At 44.0% G+C, this 17,587-nt stretch overlaps 3 protein-coding genes across 11 annotated transcripts in view; 2 read left to right on the top strand and 1 right to left on the bottom strand.

Moving 5' to 3' along the window:
- Window positions 1-680: 680 nt before the first annotated feature.
- slc10a4 (solute carrier family 10 member 4) lies at window positions 681-6,760 on the top strand. Its single transcript, XM_033028324.1, has 3 exons — window positions 681-1,235; window positions 1,985-2,195; window positions 6,222-6,760. The coding sequence occupies exons 1-3, from the start codon at window positions 748-750 to the stop codon at window positions 6,735-6,737; spliced, it is 1,215 nt and encodes a 404-aa protein (XP_032884215.1). The 5' UTR covers window positions 681-747; the 3' UTR covers window positions 6,738-6,760.
- Window positions 6,761-6,769: 9 nt separating this feature from the next.
- On the top strand, window positions 6,770-17,492 carry zar1 (zygote arrest 1). Of its 3 annotated transcripts, none has more exons than XM_033028350.1 (4): window positions 6,775-7,979; window positions 10,160-10,252; window positions 10,333-10,407; window positions 17,258-17,492. In XM_033028350.1, exons 1-4 carry the CDS (start codon window positions 7,269-7,271, stop codon window positions 17,303-17,305), a joined length of 927 nt encoding a protein of 308 aa, XP_032884241.1. In that variant the 5' UTR covers window positions 6,775-7,268; the 3' UTR covers window positions 17,306-17,492. The 3 variants fall into 3 exon arrangements, with proteins under 3 accessions (XP_032884232.1, XP_032884241.1, XP_032884225.1); XM_033028334.1 differs by lacking the exon at window positions 17,258-17,492 and adding an exon at window positions 10,500-10,739 and having other exon boundaries at window positions 6,776-7,979; XM_033028341.1 differs by lacking the exons at window positions 10,160-10,252; window positions 17,258-17,492 and adding an exon at window positions 10,500-10,739 and having other exon boundaries at window positions 6,770-7,979.
- fryl (FRY like transcription coactivator) overlaps window positions 13,102-17,587 on the bottom strand; it is a 318,781-nt gene continuing 314,295 nt past the window's right edge. For 4 of the 7 annotated variants that reach the window (XM_033028305.1, XM_033028264.1, XM_033028273.1 and 1 more), the window contains 2 exons: window positions 16,731-16,915; window positions 13,102-14,959 (listed from right to left, as the gene is read on the bottom strand). In XM_033028305.1, coding sequence (XP_032884196.1) covers window positions 14,701-14,959; window positions 16,731-16,915 — 444 coding nt within the window. In that variant the 3' untranslated portion in view covers window positions 13,102-14,700. The remainder of the gene's footprint in view (window positions 14,960-16,730; window positions 16,916-17,587) is intronic. The other 3 variants (XM_033028287.1, XM_033028282.1, XM_033028297.1) reach the window with 1 other exon arrangement.

Below are 17,587 nucleotides of genomic sequence, written 5' to 3' on the forward strand. Positions count from 1 at the left end.
TGTTTAGTGTTCAGCCATGAGTGAATGGCGGTGCGGGCTCGACGGACCTGGTGGTCTACTCTCGCACCTACTTTCTATGATTCTATGATTCTATTCACAGTTGATGCTCAAATGCAGGTGGCGACCTGTTTTCTCAAAAAAAGATACAAAGTTGCAACAATTGAACAAATGAATGGAAGATATGCAAAATGTAACGACAATCGAAGAAAGGTCTCTCGTTTTCCTTTCCTTTTACTCAGTCAGTAGAAGGGTCTCGATCCGAAACGTCGCCTGTTCCTTTTCTCCAGCCTGACCCGCTGAATTAATCCAGCATTTTGTGTCCATGTTCGGTGTAAACCAGCATCTGCAGTTCCCTCCTACACGGGTTTATAGATTAATTGGCTCCTGTAAATGGCCCCTAGTGTGTAGGATGGGCGTACGGGTGATCGCTCAGGACCGGATTGCACGCTGTATCTCTTAAACTAAAAGAGCGACGCTTGATAAACGGGAGATTTGCGCTGAGGGAGGGAAGGGGGAGCTTTTCTGTACCAAGATGCTAATCGCATTTCTGGCGCTGAAACTGGTCAGGGGCAAGGACTGCCCTCTCGCCAATAAGATCGCAGTGGAAGAAACCATCGGAGAAGCCGATTCCCAGCCGATATAAATAAATGCGCCCGGGATACGTGTGTCGAGTGCTCGGGCTTCCTCGAAGGAAACAGGTTGTCCGCTTCACCGGCTCTGACCACGGGCCAGGCAGCCACCCTCACGATGGAAGACCATACCTGGGCACCCATTGCCACTTGGACGCCGTCTGCCGACTGGGACGCTTCCAATTCCACGGAGTCCTATGGCAACACAACAGCGGACTTCGCCGCTCAGACAGACATGCAGGGATCCAGCAGTGGAAGCGGTTCCCAAGTTTCCACCCCAACTGGTCTTCCCGTCCAACCCTTCTGGGACTCTGCGCTGAGCCAGGGCGTCAGTGTGCTGGTGGCGGCGATCCTGTGCTTCAGTATGTTGGGGCTCGGCTGCACGGTGGACATGCCGCGCCTGGGAGGCCACATCAGGAGGCCGCTGGGTGTCCTGTTGGCCGCCGTCGCCCAGTTCCTCATCATGCCCATGGTGGCCTTCCTGCTCGCCATGGCCTTCTCCCTAGACGAGGTGGCGGCCGTGGCCGTGCTGCTGTGCGGCTGCTGCCCCGGCGGGAACCTCTCTAACATCTTGGCCCTTCTGGTCAATGGAGAGATGAACCTCAGGTAAAGGGACTCACTTTCCCGACTCTTCCCGGCGCCACCGAGCTACAGCAGCCCATCTGGTTACTTACGGGCCGGGGTAGAGGTGGGTGGGTGGGGGGAGAATAAGAGCCAGTAGCAGGGACCCCAGCGGGTTATTCTCCAGAAAGAAGGGTGTGGGGCGAGAGAGGATTGGGGCATTTGGGCTGATAGGTGTGGGGGTGAGAAGATGTGGGGTGATGGGGCAGGATGAGGGTTGGTGTGAGGTCTGGGAGGGGCGAGGGTGTAGGGATGGTGCGGGGAGTGGGGGCGAGGATGTAGGGAGGGTGCGGATGTTGGGTGAGGGGGGTTTGATGGCGATGGGTCTGAGCGTTGGGCTAAGGTTGGTGCTGGTGATGGGTTGTGGGGCAAGAGGGTGTGAGGGAGGGTGTGGGGTAATGCGGCCTAGGGGTGCGAGGGGTTGTGGTGGTGAGGGGTGTGGGTGTAGGGGGGGAGGTTGTGATATTGATGAGATGTGATGCTGATGGAGTTAATGGGTGTTGGAGTGGTGATGAGGAGGAAGGGGGGGAGGGTGATGTTGGTGGGGTGCGATGGTGACCGGGTTGTAGAGTGTGGGGTGTGTGTTGCTGGGATGTGAAGTTGAGGGTGTGAGGTTGTGTGCGGAACTGACAGAGCATCGTCCGTGTGGTGAGAGCGCTGAGGCGGGCGATCGCTCCGTGATTTATAACAGAGGTAGGTCTGACTCATTTGTCCTCCGCTTATGTCCCCTCCAGCATAATAATGACCGTGTCCTCCACTCTCCTGGCGCTGCTGCTGATGCCCTTGTGCTTGTGGATTTACAGTCGAGCCTGGATTGACACTCCGGTGGTTCAGCTCCTGCCCTTTAGGGCGATAATTCTTACTCTCTGCAGTACTTTAATCCCCATCGGGTTGGGAGTCTTCATCAGGTTCAAATTCAGCAGAGCAGCGGACATTCTGCTCAAGGTACAGTGACCGAGGGGCTGGGGTTGGGGTTGGGGTTGACGGGGGCTGGGGTTGATGGAGGGGGTTGTTAGCCAGCGAGCAGCGCCTGTCCTGGTGACTTCACTAACCCATGTCCACTTTTTTACGGGAAGCTGTACAGCGTTTAAACATCGCGCTCGCTGAGGTGCATTGTACGTCAAATATGAATCGGAAACAAAGAAAGTCATCGGAGCATTTCGAAAAAATTCCAAACGCAATTGAAATATATTAATAGATATCAAAGTATTGCTTGTACTTTAAAGTCTAGACTGTGAGCAGGACAGTTTTGCAGGTGGGAGGTGGTGTACTCACTCTGGTCGGCTCTTAAGCCCACTGTTGATCAGCTGTATATCTGCACTCGAGATGTTTTCCAATTTGGAGAACTTGTGTCCTTATCCATGTTGGTTTTGTCAAACGAAACTAAAATGCAGTCACAAAATGAAATGACGAAGTACAAATAACAGATACGATCGTGGCCTATAAGAGGCCTTTTGATAGACATAAGGACACGAAAGGAGACAAAGTGCTGAAGTATCTCAACAGGCAGCAGCCCTGGAGAACATGGATATGTGACGTTTCGGTTCGAGACCGTTCTTGGATATCCAGGGAAAGGAGGGATATCGCTAATGTGCGGGCAGATGAGATTAGGTTGGCTTTAGTTGGTCATGTTGCTTCAGTAATCAACTGTAAAAAATACCACCAAATGTGTCCCTGGGAAAATCTCAACATCCCCTGCTGTTAAAGACCAGCACAAATGCATACAACGTTTTTGATGTAACCTTACCCCATTATTTTGTTGTTTAGAATTATTAAAAAATAACTAAGCATAAACCAAAATGAAAACCCTGCAGATGCTGAAACAAAAAACAGAAAATGCTCGGAATAACGAATAGTCCTCGCAAAATCACCCCGTTAATATAAAAAACATGTATTTTGATGTAAGGAATGTCATATGCCTGAATGGGTTAAGAGAATGGGCATTAACATTTTAGGTCGAAGATCCTTCGACAAAACAACAATATATACCAAAGAATGATTTAGCTTTACAAGCATCTATTCCTGGTGTCAGTTGGTGGCACATTTTATTCTGGCTCCGGTGCTGTCAGAAACAAGAAAATACAAAATTGTTTGGACTGAGAATTGAACTGGGAACTAACCCTGATTTACAATCATGTCCAGTATATAACATGCCAACTTCCCGCGTCTAGTGGTCCTACTCTCACTCCCCCTCCCTCCAGACGGAACAAGAATAGAGTTCCTCTAGTCCTCATCTTTCACCCCATCAGACTGCGCATTCAACACATCAATCTCGGACATTTACATCATCTCCAATGTGAACCCACAATCAGTTACATCTCCTCATCCCACCCCTTTCTGCTTCTGGAGAGTCTGCTTTATCTGTGTATGCTTAGTTCACTCATCCCTTTCACACCAAAACCATTCCCTCCCTAGATACTTTCCTCTACAACCGCAGGAGATGTAACACCTGTCCCTATACCTATACCTCCATGCAGGGTGCCAGCAGTCCTTCCAGGTGAGACAATTTATGGGCACCACCTCTAACCTTGTCTTCTGCATCCGGTGTCCCCCATGTCACCTCCTGTACTTCTGCAAGACCAAGTGTAGATTCAGTGACCTTTCGATCCACCAAGGCCAACTGGATCTCCCAGTTGCTAACCATAACTCCTCCTCCCATTCCCACACTGACTTTTTTGTCCCGAATCTCCACCATTGCCAGAGTGAGGCCACATGCAAATTGTAGGAACAACACCTCATATTCCACTTAGAGTTTACAACCCAATGGTATGAACATCGAATTATCTAATTTTAGGTTACGAAAACCCTCTTCCCCTTCTTCCATGCGACTTCCTTGAATCACCGATTCGTGTTCTCTAGAAATGCTGTCTAACCTGCTGTTACTTCAGCACTTTGTGTCTTTTCTATTTGTTTGTAAACTAACACCTGCAGTTCCATTTTTCTGCCTTTCTAGTATAGTTGCTACGCTGCTCTCTGAATGAAGTGTTAAACTGTGGTGCAGTCTGTTCCTGTGATTTGGGCAACTATAAAAGATTCACAACATTATTTAATCTTACTAAAATAGGGTAGCAAACAAGAATTATGCACAACTGACAAACCCTCGAGCAGTGTCCTCCACTCAGAGTTTACTGGTAGTATAAAGTAATATGATACTCAAACCAGGGTAGTATATCTGTGGTATAACATGGAATTGTCTCACACTCTTAAATGATACTGAATGAAATCTTAGCATAGGATTTTTAAAAAGCAATCTGCTTTTTCATTTTATTTCCTTGCTAAAATTTCGGAAGTGCTCGATTCAGTTCCGAATTCTAAATGTTCACTATTAACTATGATGTCATTCAAAACATTTCAACTTTTTAAAATATACATTATAGTGAATCTAAATATCACACAGCTATTTATAATGCTCGAATACGGATTAAATGTGGTTCGAACAAACACTTTGGAGTAAACTGCAAAATTAAAATCATTCTAAAATAGCAGAAAAATCGGGTTATTAGATTAATTAGAGCTCGAAGTACAACTCGATTTTGTATGTGTGGAAAACAAAATGTGTATCACGTGCGATTGAATTTTAATTGCATAGTATTTTCAAATTGTACCCTAAAATATCCTTTAAAAATCGATGACAACGCGAGATTTGCGGAGGGATTTTTTAAGGGTTTCATATTACCCTGGTCATTGAGTGCGGGCTTCAAATTAAGACATTTCAGGCTAGGATCAGAATTCTTCAGGATCGTCCAAATTTTGGAGCAGGCTGGGAATTTTCAACTACCCAGTTGAAAATATACACTTTGACCAAACCACAAATAAATACTATCTCCTTCCCGTTTCTCCCCTCCCGAGGGCCTAGACTCCCGAGAGAAACTCGTCAATTCCTTCTTCCCCATTTGTGAATCAGCGCTTAAAGCGACGCCTATTTGCGTTAGCTGTGACATTATTAAACAACATTTGTAAGTGTAAGTGCTTCATTCTTTCGCTTGAAGTTGGGCTTGCTAAAGTTGCGGGCCTGGTTGTTAATCTTCCATATTAATACATCCCGATCTCTAATGAACCCAATGATTCTGTGATTGTTAATACGTATTGCAATGCCCTCTCACACTGCTACACCTCATCTTACCTGCATTAAGTTTACCACATTGAAATAAGCTTTATCTGGTCGCTTTCTGTTGTTTCTGGTTTACATACTTTTATTTATTTGTCCTTATTAGTTTGTGCCACACAGTGGTGCAGCTGGAAGAGATGCTGCCTCACAGTGTCAGCGAACCGGGTTCAATCCTGACCTCGCGTTCTGTTTGTTTGGAGTTTGCATGTTCTCATTGTGACCACGTGGGACCTCACCGGGCGCTCGGGTCTCCAAACATTTTGGGGCTCGTGGATTAATTGGGTTGATGTGCAGAGAGTAGATGAGAAAGTGGGATAACATGGAACTTGTGTGAACGGGTGATCGATAGTCTGCATGGACTCGGTGGGCCGAAGGGCCTATTTCCATGCTTTATCTATATCAAAGTCTATAGAATAAACTGCTTCCGACTTGATGGACTTTCTATGAACGGTTATCTAAAGACCTTGAATGTTAATAATAATTCTGAATGTTCATTATTGTCTTATTATTGTATTATTATGAGGCGTTCTTTTAGAATGTAAATTTATAATTTTCACCGAACTCCTTGTCTAATGTCCCCCACCCCCACGCCTCTGTTAACGATGTTTTATCGGGTTTCACCCTGCTCCCCCCAGATAGATCATCTGGGATGTTTATAGCAACGGACAATCTGTCTTCTCATTAGCTTGTTGCAGCCGTGTCTTGGAATACTATTAATGACCGTTAGCTCGTGTCGAGATTGTACTAACTACAGATGTATGGAAATGCAACTTTTAGAAAAAAAACATTCCTAGTATTTAATTTCATTGGAATCGAATTAACGGCGGAAATGTTTTTTTTCAACAAATAAAATCCCCATCTAGATTTCACTCTGGTCCTTGATGGTCACTCTTTTAATCCTCTTCATCCTCACTGGCACCATGCTGGGTCCTGATCTTCTAGCCACTATTCCAGCTTCCGTATACATCGTGGCTCTGCTGATGCCCCTCGTTGGATGCGTTGCTGGTTACGGCCTGGCCACCCTCTTCAAACTGCCTCCTAACTGCAAAAGGACAGTTTCCCTGGAGACCGGATGTCAAAATGTCCAACTCTGCACTGCCATCCTGAAATTGGCCTTCCCGCCCCAGATAATTGGCGGGATCTACATGTTCCCGCTACTCTACGCTCTGTTCCAAGCCGCAGAAGCCGCCCTCTTTGTTTTGGGGTACAAACTGTATAGGCGAGAGGTGTTGCGAAAGCAGGAACCATCAGACCAGGAGGAGACGGACATTTCCTACAAGAAACTCAAAGAAGAAGAAATAAGTGAATCTGTTTACGGAGCTGTGAGCGAACACCACAGCACAGCGATAGAACCCACTGTGAGTGTAACGCAAATATGAAACTTCATGGTCTAACAACCGTAATTGATTGCTGGGAACCAATTAATAGCCAGCGCTTGCTTTTCACGTGTTTTGTGCAATTCGGTGTGTTTGTTTTGGAGAGTTAACATATTGAAGAATTTCTAAATTAATGGAAGAATTTCAAAATAAATGGAAGACTGAACGAGAAGTTTAAGTTTGTTACTCTCTTGTAAATGATGATCTTTTCGCTGTTAAATATGACTATCCTTTAAATGTGTTGATCTTTCGCTGATAACTTTAAGGAAAAACTTTGGGCAAATGCAAACCTTCCAACGCAATTTTCTCTGGAATTATTTGAGCCACCAGAAATAACATGACATCTTTTTGAGCTGCTTGAATTCTGACGGCAATGCATCGTTCACTCGTGAATAATAAAGCGCGAGTGGAGCTTGTTAACGCAATTGTAGCTTGTTAACGCAATTGTTTGGACCAATTAGCAACAGCCTTGTAATTACTGGTTGAGTGGACTATTTAAATAAAGCAAGGCGCGCAGTATCGTTGCCTAAGACCATGGCGACCTTAGGCGAAGAGGCAGTTGATTATATTTACTCGCCTTACAACCCTTATTCTTATCATTACCGGCCAAAGGGTTCCAGTTGGAGGCAGAGGCAATACGTGAACAACTATGGAGATCCGACCGAATATTTTGATAACTACCAACGAGCTCGGCTCAAGGCTATATTATCTCAGGTGAACCCGAACCTAATACTGAGAGTGAGAAAAGCTAACACCAAAGATGTCGGCGTGCAGGTTAACCCTAAAATCGACGCGTCTGTGCAGTGTTCGTTGGGTCCCAGGACGCTGACGGCGACGACACCGCGGCGCAAGGGAGTTGCCCTCAGGCGCCGGGCTCCACAAAACCAGGTGCAAGGAAGCCCGGTTAGTATGCCCAAACATGTTCGCTTCCGGAGGACCATGGCTATCTACTCGCCCATCGTGTCGCCCAACCTAAACGGCTTCATCTACAAAGACGGCCAGGACAATGGAAAAGTGCAGTCCAAAGAGCCGCAAGATAAACAAGCACGTCCGGAGAAAGACTTGGAGGTGAAAGAGAACGAGAGAAAGCAGGACATCCCCCCTCCAGAGAAGGAGATGTCCTCTGCCCCGGACGGGGCAAATACCGAGCAGTCCGACAGCACGTGGAGGGAGGAGGAGGAGGAACAAAATACCGAGGAGCCGCTCACCAGTGCTGTCAAAAATGAGAAACGGCTCAGATTTCAGGTGAGAATTTTATTAAGTCTACCTCGGGTGGAGCGAAAATAACGCCCGTTTCTTTATTATCGATTACGCACACGAGTCGGGGATTAAACTTGTCCCTCAAAGCAGTTCAAGTCTGAAAGACAGTTTCCTTCCGAGTAGTTCGCTAAGGCACACACAAGTTTATTAACGAACAGGACTTCAGGCTTGTTTGCGGAAAGTCTAACATTTCCGGGTTAGCTGAATGCAAGGCGTCAGTGAGAGGTCACTTAGCACAAGTATCTCTCCACACTCTCCCTTCAGTTTGATAACGCGTGGGTCAAACCGAAGTGTAGCCTGGACGACAAGCGAGTTCATTTGGAGTATGAAAAGTACTTGGCTCATGTCGAGCACGTAAATCTGTGCGTGTAAACTTCCACTTGTCCAACATAGAAAATAGGCAGGAGTCGGCCCTTCGAACCAGCACGGCCATTCAATGATCACGGCTGATAATCCAAAATCAATACCCCGTTCCTGCTTTTCCCCCATATCCTTTGATTCCGTTAGCCCGAGAAGAGCTAAATCTAACTCTCCTGAAAACGTCGAGTGAATTGGCCTCCGCTGCCTTCGGTAGCAGAGAATTCGAGATTCACAACTGGGTGAAAAGTTTTTCCTCATCTCAGTCCTAAATGGCCTACTGCGAGTTAGAAGCGAAGCGCTGCTCTGAAGGTCTCCGCTGACAATAGGTACAGGAGTAGGCCATTCGGCCCTTCGAGCCAGCACCGCCATTCAATGTGATCATGGCTGATCAACCACAATCAAGTCAAGTTTATTTGTCACATACACATACGAGATGTGCAGTGAAATGAAAGTGGCAATACCCACGTTCCTGCCTTCTCCCCATATCCCTTGACTCCGCTATCTTTAAGAGCCCTATCTAGTTCTCTCTTCAAAGCTTCCAGAGAGCCGGCCTCCACTGAGCCAGAGAATGGTGGAGATTCACAACTTTCTGTGTGAAAAAGTTTTTCCTCATCTCCGTTCGAAATGGCGTACCACTTATTCTTAAACTGTGGCCGCTGGTTCTGGACTCCCCCAACATCGGGAACATGTTTCCTGCCTCTAACGTGTCCAAACACTTAATATTTTATGTTTCAATAAGAATCTCTCTCATCCTTCTAAATTCCAGAGTGTACAAGCCCAGCCGCTCCATTCTATCAACATATGACAGTCCCGCCATCCCGTGAATTAACCTGGTAGAGGTTGACCAGCCGGATGCGCGCTCTGGCTCTAACAGTTGAAGTACCACCAGTAGGCATTAGTATAAGAATTAGATCTGTCATGATGGAACTTTATAGGACTTTGGTTAGGTCATATTTGGCGTATTGCGTGCGGCTCCAGTCATCCCGTCACAAAAATGATGCAAACGTGTTAGAAAGGGTGTAGAGTAGGTTTACCAGAATGATGCCTGAATTAGGGGGTATTGGTTAGACTTTTAGAGCGATAGGTTTGGCAGATTTGGGTTGATTTATCTGGAATGCTGGATATTGAGGAGAGTCCTGAGAAGTGTATAAAATTGAGAAGCATAGTTACAGTAGACAGTTACTTTTTTTTTTTTTTTTAAAGATGAAAATATCATATAATAGAGCATAGATTTGTTGGAGACTAGTTGTAAAGGGGACCTGTTTTGACGGTGGTGGGTGCCTAGAACACTATCCAGAGTGCGGGCAGAGGAGGCAAATACACTGGTGACTTTAAGAGAATTTTGAAGGTACACAAAAAAGCTGGAGAAACTCAGCGGGTGCAGCAGCATCTATGGAGCGAAGGAAATAGGCAATGTTTCGGGCCGAAACCCTTCTCTAGACTTAAGAGAATTTTGAATAGGCACATGGACATGGAGTGTGTGAAGGTAGATAAGATTTGGTGGTTGTAACAGTTTGATTAGTAAGGGTGTCGGGGGAGGCAGTGGAATGGGAGGGAGAGATAGATCGACCTCTGATTAGATGGCAGATTAGACTTGATGGGCCGAATTACCTAATTCTCCTATAACGTGAATTTATGATGGCATGTTGGGCACACATTGTGGGCTGAGGGGCCTGTTCCTGTGCTATTCTGTTGCAGAGGTAGTCCCAGACCATCTCTGGCCACTAAACAACTGGGGTGGGATGGAGCTGGTACACCTTGCATGGATCGCTGAGCCGTAACAACGCTTCTACTTTTCGCTTCAGTTCCTAGAGCAGAGGTACGGATATTTCCACTGCAAGGATTGCAATGCTCGGTGGGAGAGCGCTTATGTCTGGTGTGTGCAAGGCACTAGCAAGGCAAGTATAAAGTAAAAGCAATGATGCCCGCTAGTGCTTTGAGGACCGTGTGTTTCACTACTTCTTCCTCGCCTCCACAGGTCTACTTCAAGCAGTTTTGCAGAACCTGCAAAATGCCATACAACCCTTATAGTGTCGAGGACATCACCTGTCAAGTAAGTAGCGCAGGAAGCACCGGGCCGATGTAGAAGTTTGCAGAGGAGTGTCCCGCAGCCTGCAGTGAGACATGTTTTTTCCTGCCCACCAGACCTGCAAACAGTCGAGATGCACCTGTCCCATCAAAATGCGCCATGTTGACCCAAAGAAGCCGCATCGTCAGGATCTGTGTGGCAGGTGCAAGGGCAAACGGCTCTCGTGCGACAGCACTTTCAGCTTCAAGTACATAATTTGATCTCGATGGTAGGACTGACTTCCTGCTGGGACTCGAGCTAATAGAAGTGTTGTTTTTTTGGTTTAAAAAAAGAAAGAAAATAAAGTGTGAAAAGCACATTTTCTTCTTGTTGCTTCTTGAACTTGGGAATTATCTTAAAACAATTTAACTAGGCCAGAGATTAACCCATCCCACCATGCCCGGGAAAGTGTTGGGCCATTTCTAACCAAAATATTCCAGTTTCCAGTACTGATTTTTTTTTTCTCCAAACTCTACCCTTGTAGTTCTCCCCTAATTATTTACAGTTAAATTATAATCTGTCCAACATCTGCACGCATCGGTTGGTGGTTGCTTTCAACATTAAAGCTTATTTATTCACTGTCCCGGCTTAAAGTTGGCGTTTAAGGGGCTGTCCCACTTGGGCGACCTAATTGGCGAGTTTAGAAGAGTTTATAAAAAAATGTCATGTTGAAGACCTTCTTCGACTATGTTGAAGACCTTCTTCGACTATGTTGAAGACTAGCTTAGACTAGCTACTACTAACTTTCGGAAAATTGGACACCGAATAGTGGAGAGTGAAGACGACCTCCTTCGATTATGATGAAGACTATCTGACTACCTTCGACTACCCTCGATTACCTACGACTAACATGCCGACTTACTACGAATAAACCTACGACCTTTTTTTACTCGCGGTCATTTTTCAACATGTTGGAAAATACGCCGCGACCTAGCTGAAGCCTCGAGCATGAAGGGGAGTTACAAAGACCTCCTACGACCTCGTGTCAACCATGCTGCGAGTATGAGTCGAGGGCAAACTCGTCAGAACTCGCGGATTAGGTCGCCTAAGTGAGACAGCCCCTTTAGTAGTCTCCGGACCAAATGCTGGGTTTAGTTGCTGGGGAGGGTGAGCGAACGACACCCAGCAACTGAAACGAGATTCTCATGGAGCCTCTGCACATGCCACGACCAGACCCATTTCACTCTCTCTTCAACAAGCCCCAGGCACTCTCCTTTGTGACACCCTGGTCTGCTCTTCCGCATGCAACCTTGCAGCATGCAACCTTGCAGCAAGTGCAACATGTGCTCTTTTCTCCACCATTCAGACATTGGTAATTCCTCCGGGTGAAGTGGGTGATTCAATTGCGCTTCCAGCCTGGCGTGTTGCATTCGGTGCTCTAAATGCAGTCTCCTGTACACGAGAGAAACCAAGCGCCAGAGTGTAAACTTTTCTAAATGGAGTAAATTCAGAAATCGGAGGTGCAAAGGCGCTTGGGAGTGCTGGCGCAGGATTCTCAAAAGATTAGCTTGTAAGTTGAATTGGTAGTACGGAAGGGAAATGCAGTGTTATGGGACTAGAGTATAAAAACAAGGATGTAATGCTGAGGCTTTAAGGCATTGGTCAGACTGCATTTGGAGTATTGTGAACAGTTTTGCGCCCCATATCTTAAGGATGTGCTGGAGTTGGGGATGGTCCAGCAGAGGTTTAAGAGGATGATCCCAGGGTTAACATATGATGAGCGTTTGATGGCACTGGGCCTGTATTTGAGTTTAGAAAGATGAGGGGAACCCTCATTGAAACATGCCAAATAGTGACAGGCTTGGATAGAATGGATGCTTCCAATAGTGGGAGGCTCTAGGACCAGAGCACATGGTGTCAGAATAAAAAGATGCACCTTTAAAAAGAGGAGGAGGAATTTCTTCAGTGGTGGTGGTGAATCTGTGGAGGCCATCATTGGGTATTTTCAAGGTAGAGATTGACAGATTCTTAAAGGGTTATGGGGAGGGAAGATAGATCGGCCACAATTGAATGGCGGTGCAGATGATGGGCTTACTTCTGCTCCTAAGACATGAACTTGAGAATAACTAACACTTGCTTTCCAAGTTGGTGATTGTTATATGACCTGTGGGAAGTAGAATTATTCCTAAATGTTCAGTCTGAAGAGAAAATTACCTTGTGGTGTTGAACACAAATCGAACCAGCTTGTAAGATAATATCCCATTAACCACATTTAATGGGGCTGTGGGTAGAGAACACTTCCAATGTTATGTATGTTAATAAACATGCATAACCCTGTTTAATTTGAGCTATAACTTCAAATTGGGTCTTTAATCCTTAAGTGGATACCAACTAAAGTCAAGACCTAGCCTCATTATTTCTTGTATTTTAAAAAAAAAAAAAAAAAAAAAGGGCCATCTCCCAGAATTAATTATTCAAATAAAACATGGATCCCGCAAGAGTTAAATTCAAACGTCTAGCATGTGATAAAAGCTATAAGAGCTATCAATAGTAAAGTGTAATGAAATGTTAGAGGCCAATAAACTTGATGGTTAGCTTTTGCTTAACCAAACACAGGCAGGAGAATTAATCATGTTTTGTTATCTACACGTGATAAATGTATTAAAGTTCTTAAGATATGAAATAAAAAATGTACATAACTAGTTTTCCCATTAAATATTTAGAGTCAAAGTACCAAACTGCCAACAAAATAATTTATCATCGAAGAATGATTACAGTGATTTGTTAATTTGCTATGACTGGTTACAGAGCTTTAAATTATCTGAACTACTGTTTGCAGTCTGATAGCATGCACAGTGCCTTAAACTCATACAATTCATTACAAATACGCCTGGTCTACAGTTCACTTTCTCAGAAGGCAAAAAGCTAAAATTGAACAGTACATTCTATGCTCCATGATATGGAGCCCAATAAAAATCACAGTGGATAGGATAGATGCATATAATAAGCAGGGTCATTCCCAGCAAAAAGAGGCAGACACCATCAATGGATGAATTTACATTCGATTTCTTTCCCCACAGAGAGCCACTGCTGTGAACAATCTCACTTATTTCAAAAGCTGGAAAGTTTCGGACTTTGTCCTTGAGTATCACTAACATTGTGTATTCAGTCTTTGTTTTTCTCAATAATGCAGCAAAGGATGGTCCCGAAGTTCAAAATCTTCAGGAGACAGAATATTATTTGCTCACGGGTTTATCTAAATTCAGGCTGGAGAGGCAGCAGATAAAGACTCGTTACCAGTACTTAAGTATTTTGTTTTGCATTACTTTTATACACCTATTCTCAACAGTGCAATGCACAAATATACAAGGAAATACTGTTTTTTTTACACTATACAAGTCTAAAATATTTACAGAATAGAATAACTTAGATGAGCTCTCCTAATGAAAATAGCTAGGATGCAGCACTAGTTCTGTTGTCACTTGGTAAGTCCCTACGGGTGCATTTTTGGTTATATACCATCAGTACTTGTAACATAACCACTGAACAGAGAACATCCAATGTCCACTGAGCAGTAAACAAGGTAACAGATGCAGTATTAGTTTTATATTGCTGAGCAAAACTCAGTTTGGTATCCCAACTGTCTAAAGGATTCTCTACAGCATACCATGGATCATGTTAACTCTAATACAAAATAAATTTCTGGAAAAAAAAGTTTGCAGACATGCTCTGAGAGACCTTATGAACTATTAACACTTTATGCTGCAGTCAATATCAAATCAAGTTATCCTCTTGCATTCGATCCTTTGCCTCAAGTGGCATGAAATTGTCTGTCTGTTAAGTCTAACCTTTGTCCAGACATTGAAAGCTGACATATTGCCATGTGTTGCTTTGAAGCCTTGCAGGTTATTCAGCCTAAAGCCATTTCCTGGATGATTTTTAGCATCATTCCACCTGCTGCGGAGAGCCTTATTATCATTATTATACATTGTACTGTGGGAGCTGGCTTGTCTTCAGAAAATGAAGAATATATGCCCTTCTGTGCCTTTTACTTTCAATATGGCTACAGTGCCAGTGCAATAGACCATAATGTTGCACAGTCAACCCCTATTTTGTCCACCTGGAGTGACTTGCCCCATCCTACTGTGAATTGTGTGCAGCTACTGTCCACGATGCTTATCTTATTCCCCCCTGTTTAACATCTGGTTCTTTACATCTGACCTTCTATAAATATATGCAACCTGCTGAGAGTTGAAGACAAATTGAAGCTGAGGGGATATGGTTAATATTCATAATGTTTCTTAATGCAATGTGTAAATAGTGAGTTACTGCTGTAGATTAAAATCCAGTACTCTGAATGTCAGCTGCAGGAGTTGTTTTTGCCAGAAGCTGGTACGACTGCACTGTTCGAAGAGACTCGCGAATTTGTAGATTCAACTCCATCAATTTGGAGCACACTTTGGATAAATCCTGGTTTGAGCCCACGACAGCAAAACTGCCAGTTTGGCCCAATGTCTGATGGCGAAAATAAATGTGCAGGAGAGTTTGTAGCGGATCATCTTCTGCATTTCCAAAAATATCATTGGGCCATACGGATCTGGTGGATAAATACGTAAAAGTTAGTTTAAAAAGATCTCAAATTTTATGCAATCTCTAAAACTAATGTAACTGGTAACCAATGGATCTCAAGATGTCTTAAAAAAATACTGGACATACTGTGGAGAACTGGCCAGAGCCATTTCGATGAAGGGACTTTGATCTGAAATGTTAACTGTTTCTCTTTCCCACAGATGCTTTCTGACTTGTGGAGAAATTCTAATATTTTCTGTTTTTATTTTGGATTTCCAAAATCTCCAGACATTTTGATTTTTGTTTACGAAAAATAGGTGCAGCAGTAGGCCTTTCGAGCCAGCACCGCTATTCAGTCTGATCATCTAAAATCAGTACCCCATTCTTACTTTTCCCCCCATATCCCTTGATTACTTTAGCCCTAAGAGCTAAATCTAACCCCCTCTTGAAAACATCCAGTGAATTGGCCTCTAATGTGGCGGAGAATTCCAAATTCACAACTCTCTGGGTGAAATTTGTTTTTTCCTCATCTGTCCTAAATAGTCTACCCCTTATTCTTAAACTGTGACCCCTGGTTCTGTAATCCCCCAACACCGGGAACATTTTTCCTGCATCTAGCCTGTCCAATTGCTTAAGAATTTTATGTTTCTATAAGATCCCTTCTCATCCTTCTAAATTCCAGTGAATACAAGCCCAGTCGACCCATTCTTTCATCGTATGTCAGTCCCGTTACCCTGGGAATTAACACAGTGAACCTATGCTGCAATCCCTCAAATTCAGAGACCAAAATTGCACTCAATACTCCATGTGCGGTCTCACCAGTTCCCTGTACAACTGCAGTAGGACCTCCTTCCATCTAAACTCAAATCCTCTCGCAATGAAGGCCAACATGCCATTAGCTTTCTTCACTGCATGCTTACTTTCAGTGACTGATGTACAAGCACGCCCAGGTCTTGTTGCACATCCCCTTTTCTTAATCTGCCATCCTGTTCTTGCCACCAAATTGGATAACCTCACATTATCCAGCATCTGCCCACTCACCGAACCTATCCAAGTCACCTTGCAGCCTCATCGCATCCCACCCAGCTTTATTTTCTTAACAAATGCTTGTAAACCTTCAGTTTATAAAATCAGATGATTCCAGGAAATAGCGAGGAAAAATGTTCAGTATCATGTGACCAGCAGAGTATCCAATTTAACAATTTATCTTTATTACAACATGTGCCTGAAACTAATATTTGTAGCAGGTCAACTGCTTATGATTCATGATTCCCAGATTCCGCACCACTGACCCACCTGGTGATGGCAATGAAGCAAATAACCAGAGAAAGAACACACCAAAATTTGATTAAGGAATTGATTAGCTTGAATAGACTTTAATAATTGGGGGAGGGGGGAATTGCTTCTGAAAAGGATATTCAACCAATCTACAATTAGATACAGGGTCAAAGAGCTCCCAGGCACATTAATGTTGGGAATTCCCCCACATTACAATAAAGATTACTTTTGTAATGGAAAATTCATTGAAAAGTAAAAACAGTTTAAACTAATGGTTGCTGGATACAATGTTCCATACTAATAAGCTGCAACCATAAAATGTATTAAATATTGATGTAGTATCCTGTAGAAACCAAAGTAAATCACATGAACAACATTAATTTGTCAAATTTCATTAGATTGCACACATGCAACTCCGGAATTCATGTTTACCATCTAATCCTTAAACAAGTTGACTCAATTACAACGATAGGATGTGGATTCCTGCTAGCATTATTGATTAAAATAATCAGATGTGTTACCTGAATGCCTTGACCTGAGCAAGTGCAGAAGGAAACTCCTTGTCTCGCAAAGATTCAATGAGAGATTGAATGGCAGTCTCTGTGCAAGTTTGCAAGGTTTCAGGGACTTCAACTTCATCACTGATACTTTCTGCCTCTTTCAGACAAACCTCCAACAAGGCAAGTTCTTCAGACATATTTATAACCTTAAAACAAAAAGTCATCCATGTAAAGAGACTGAGATGGTTCTCCCACATAGTCAAACAATGGAGGAAGAACAAAAACATGCACATATTTAAATTATCTCTGTAGATTGGTTATTGCATGTGAACAAATCATAGTAGAAATAGCATCACTAACCCCACCTCACTATGATTATCTAGTCTTGGTCGACTCCTACTCTAACTTGATTTACTGCCCTCTATCACATCAGAAATTGTTATTCAAAAGCTACATAGACACTTCTCCACATTTGACGCACCCGTCCGCTTGCAAACCGACAACGGAAGACAATTTACCAGCCATTCGTTCAAACACTTTGCCAACAGATGGAATTTTCACCATGTCACGAGCAGTCCCGAATACCCACAAAGTAACGGGCTCGCTGAACGGGCCGTCAGAAGAGCAAAACAGCAAATGAACGCGCCCACCTAACCAAGTCGGATGTGTACCTCGACCTATTAAAGCTCAGAAACATCGCTAGAGACGGGGTCCTGGGCTCTCCAGCCCAACGCCCGATGAACTCACGAAAAATAAAAAAAGTTGCATGTGTGTTTAACTATATTCGATCTTTACGGGGAAGGATGTAGATTGGTTATTGCATGTGAACCAATCATAGTATAAATAGCATCACTAACCCCACCTCATTGTATGATTCA

The sequence above is a fragment of the Amblyraja radiata genome, chromosome 1 (assembly GCF_010909765.2).
Source record: "Amblyraja radiata isolate CabotCenter1 chromosome 1, sAmbRad1.1.pri, whole genome shotgun sequence".
Classification (NCBI taxonomy): Eukaryota; Metazoa; Chordata; class Chondrichthyes; order Rajiformes; family Rajidae; genus Amblyraja; species Amblyraja radiata.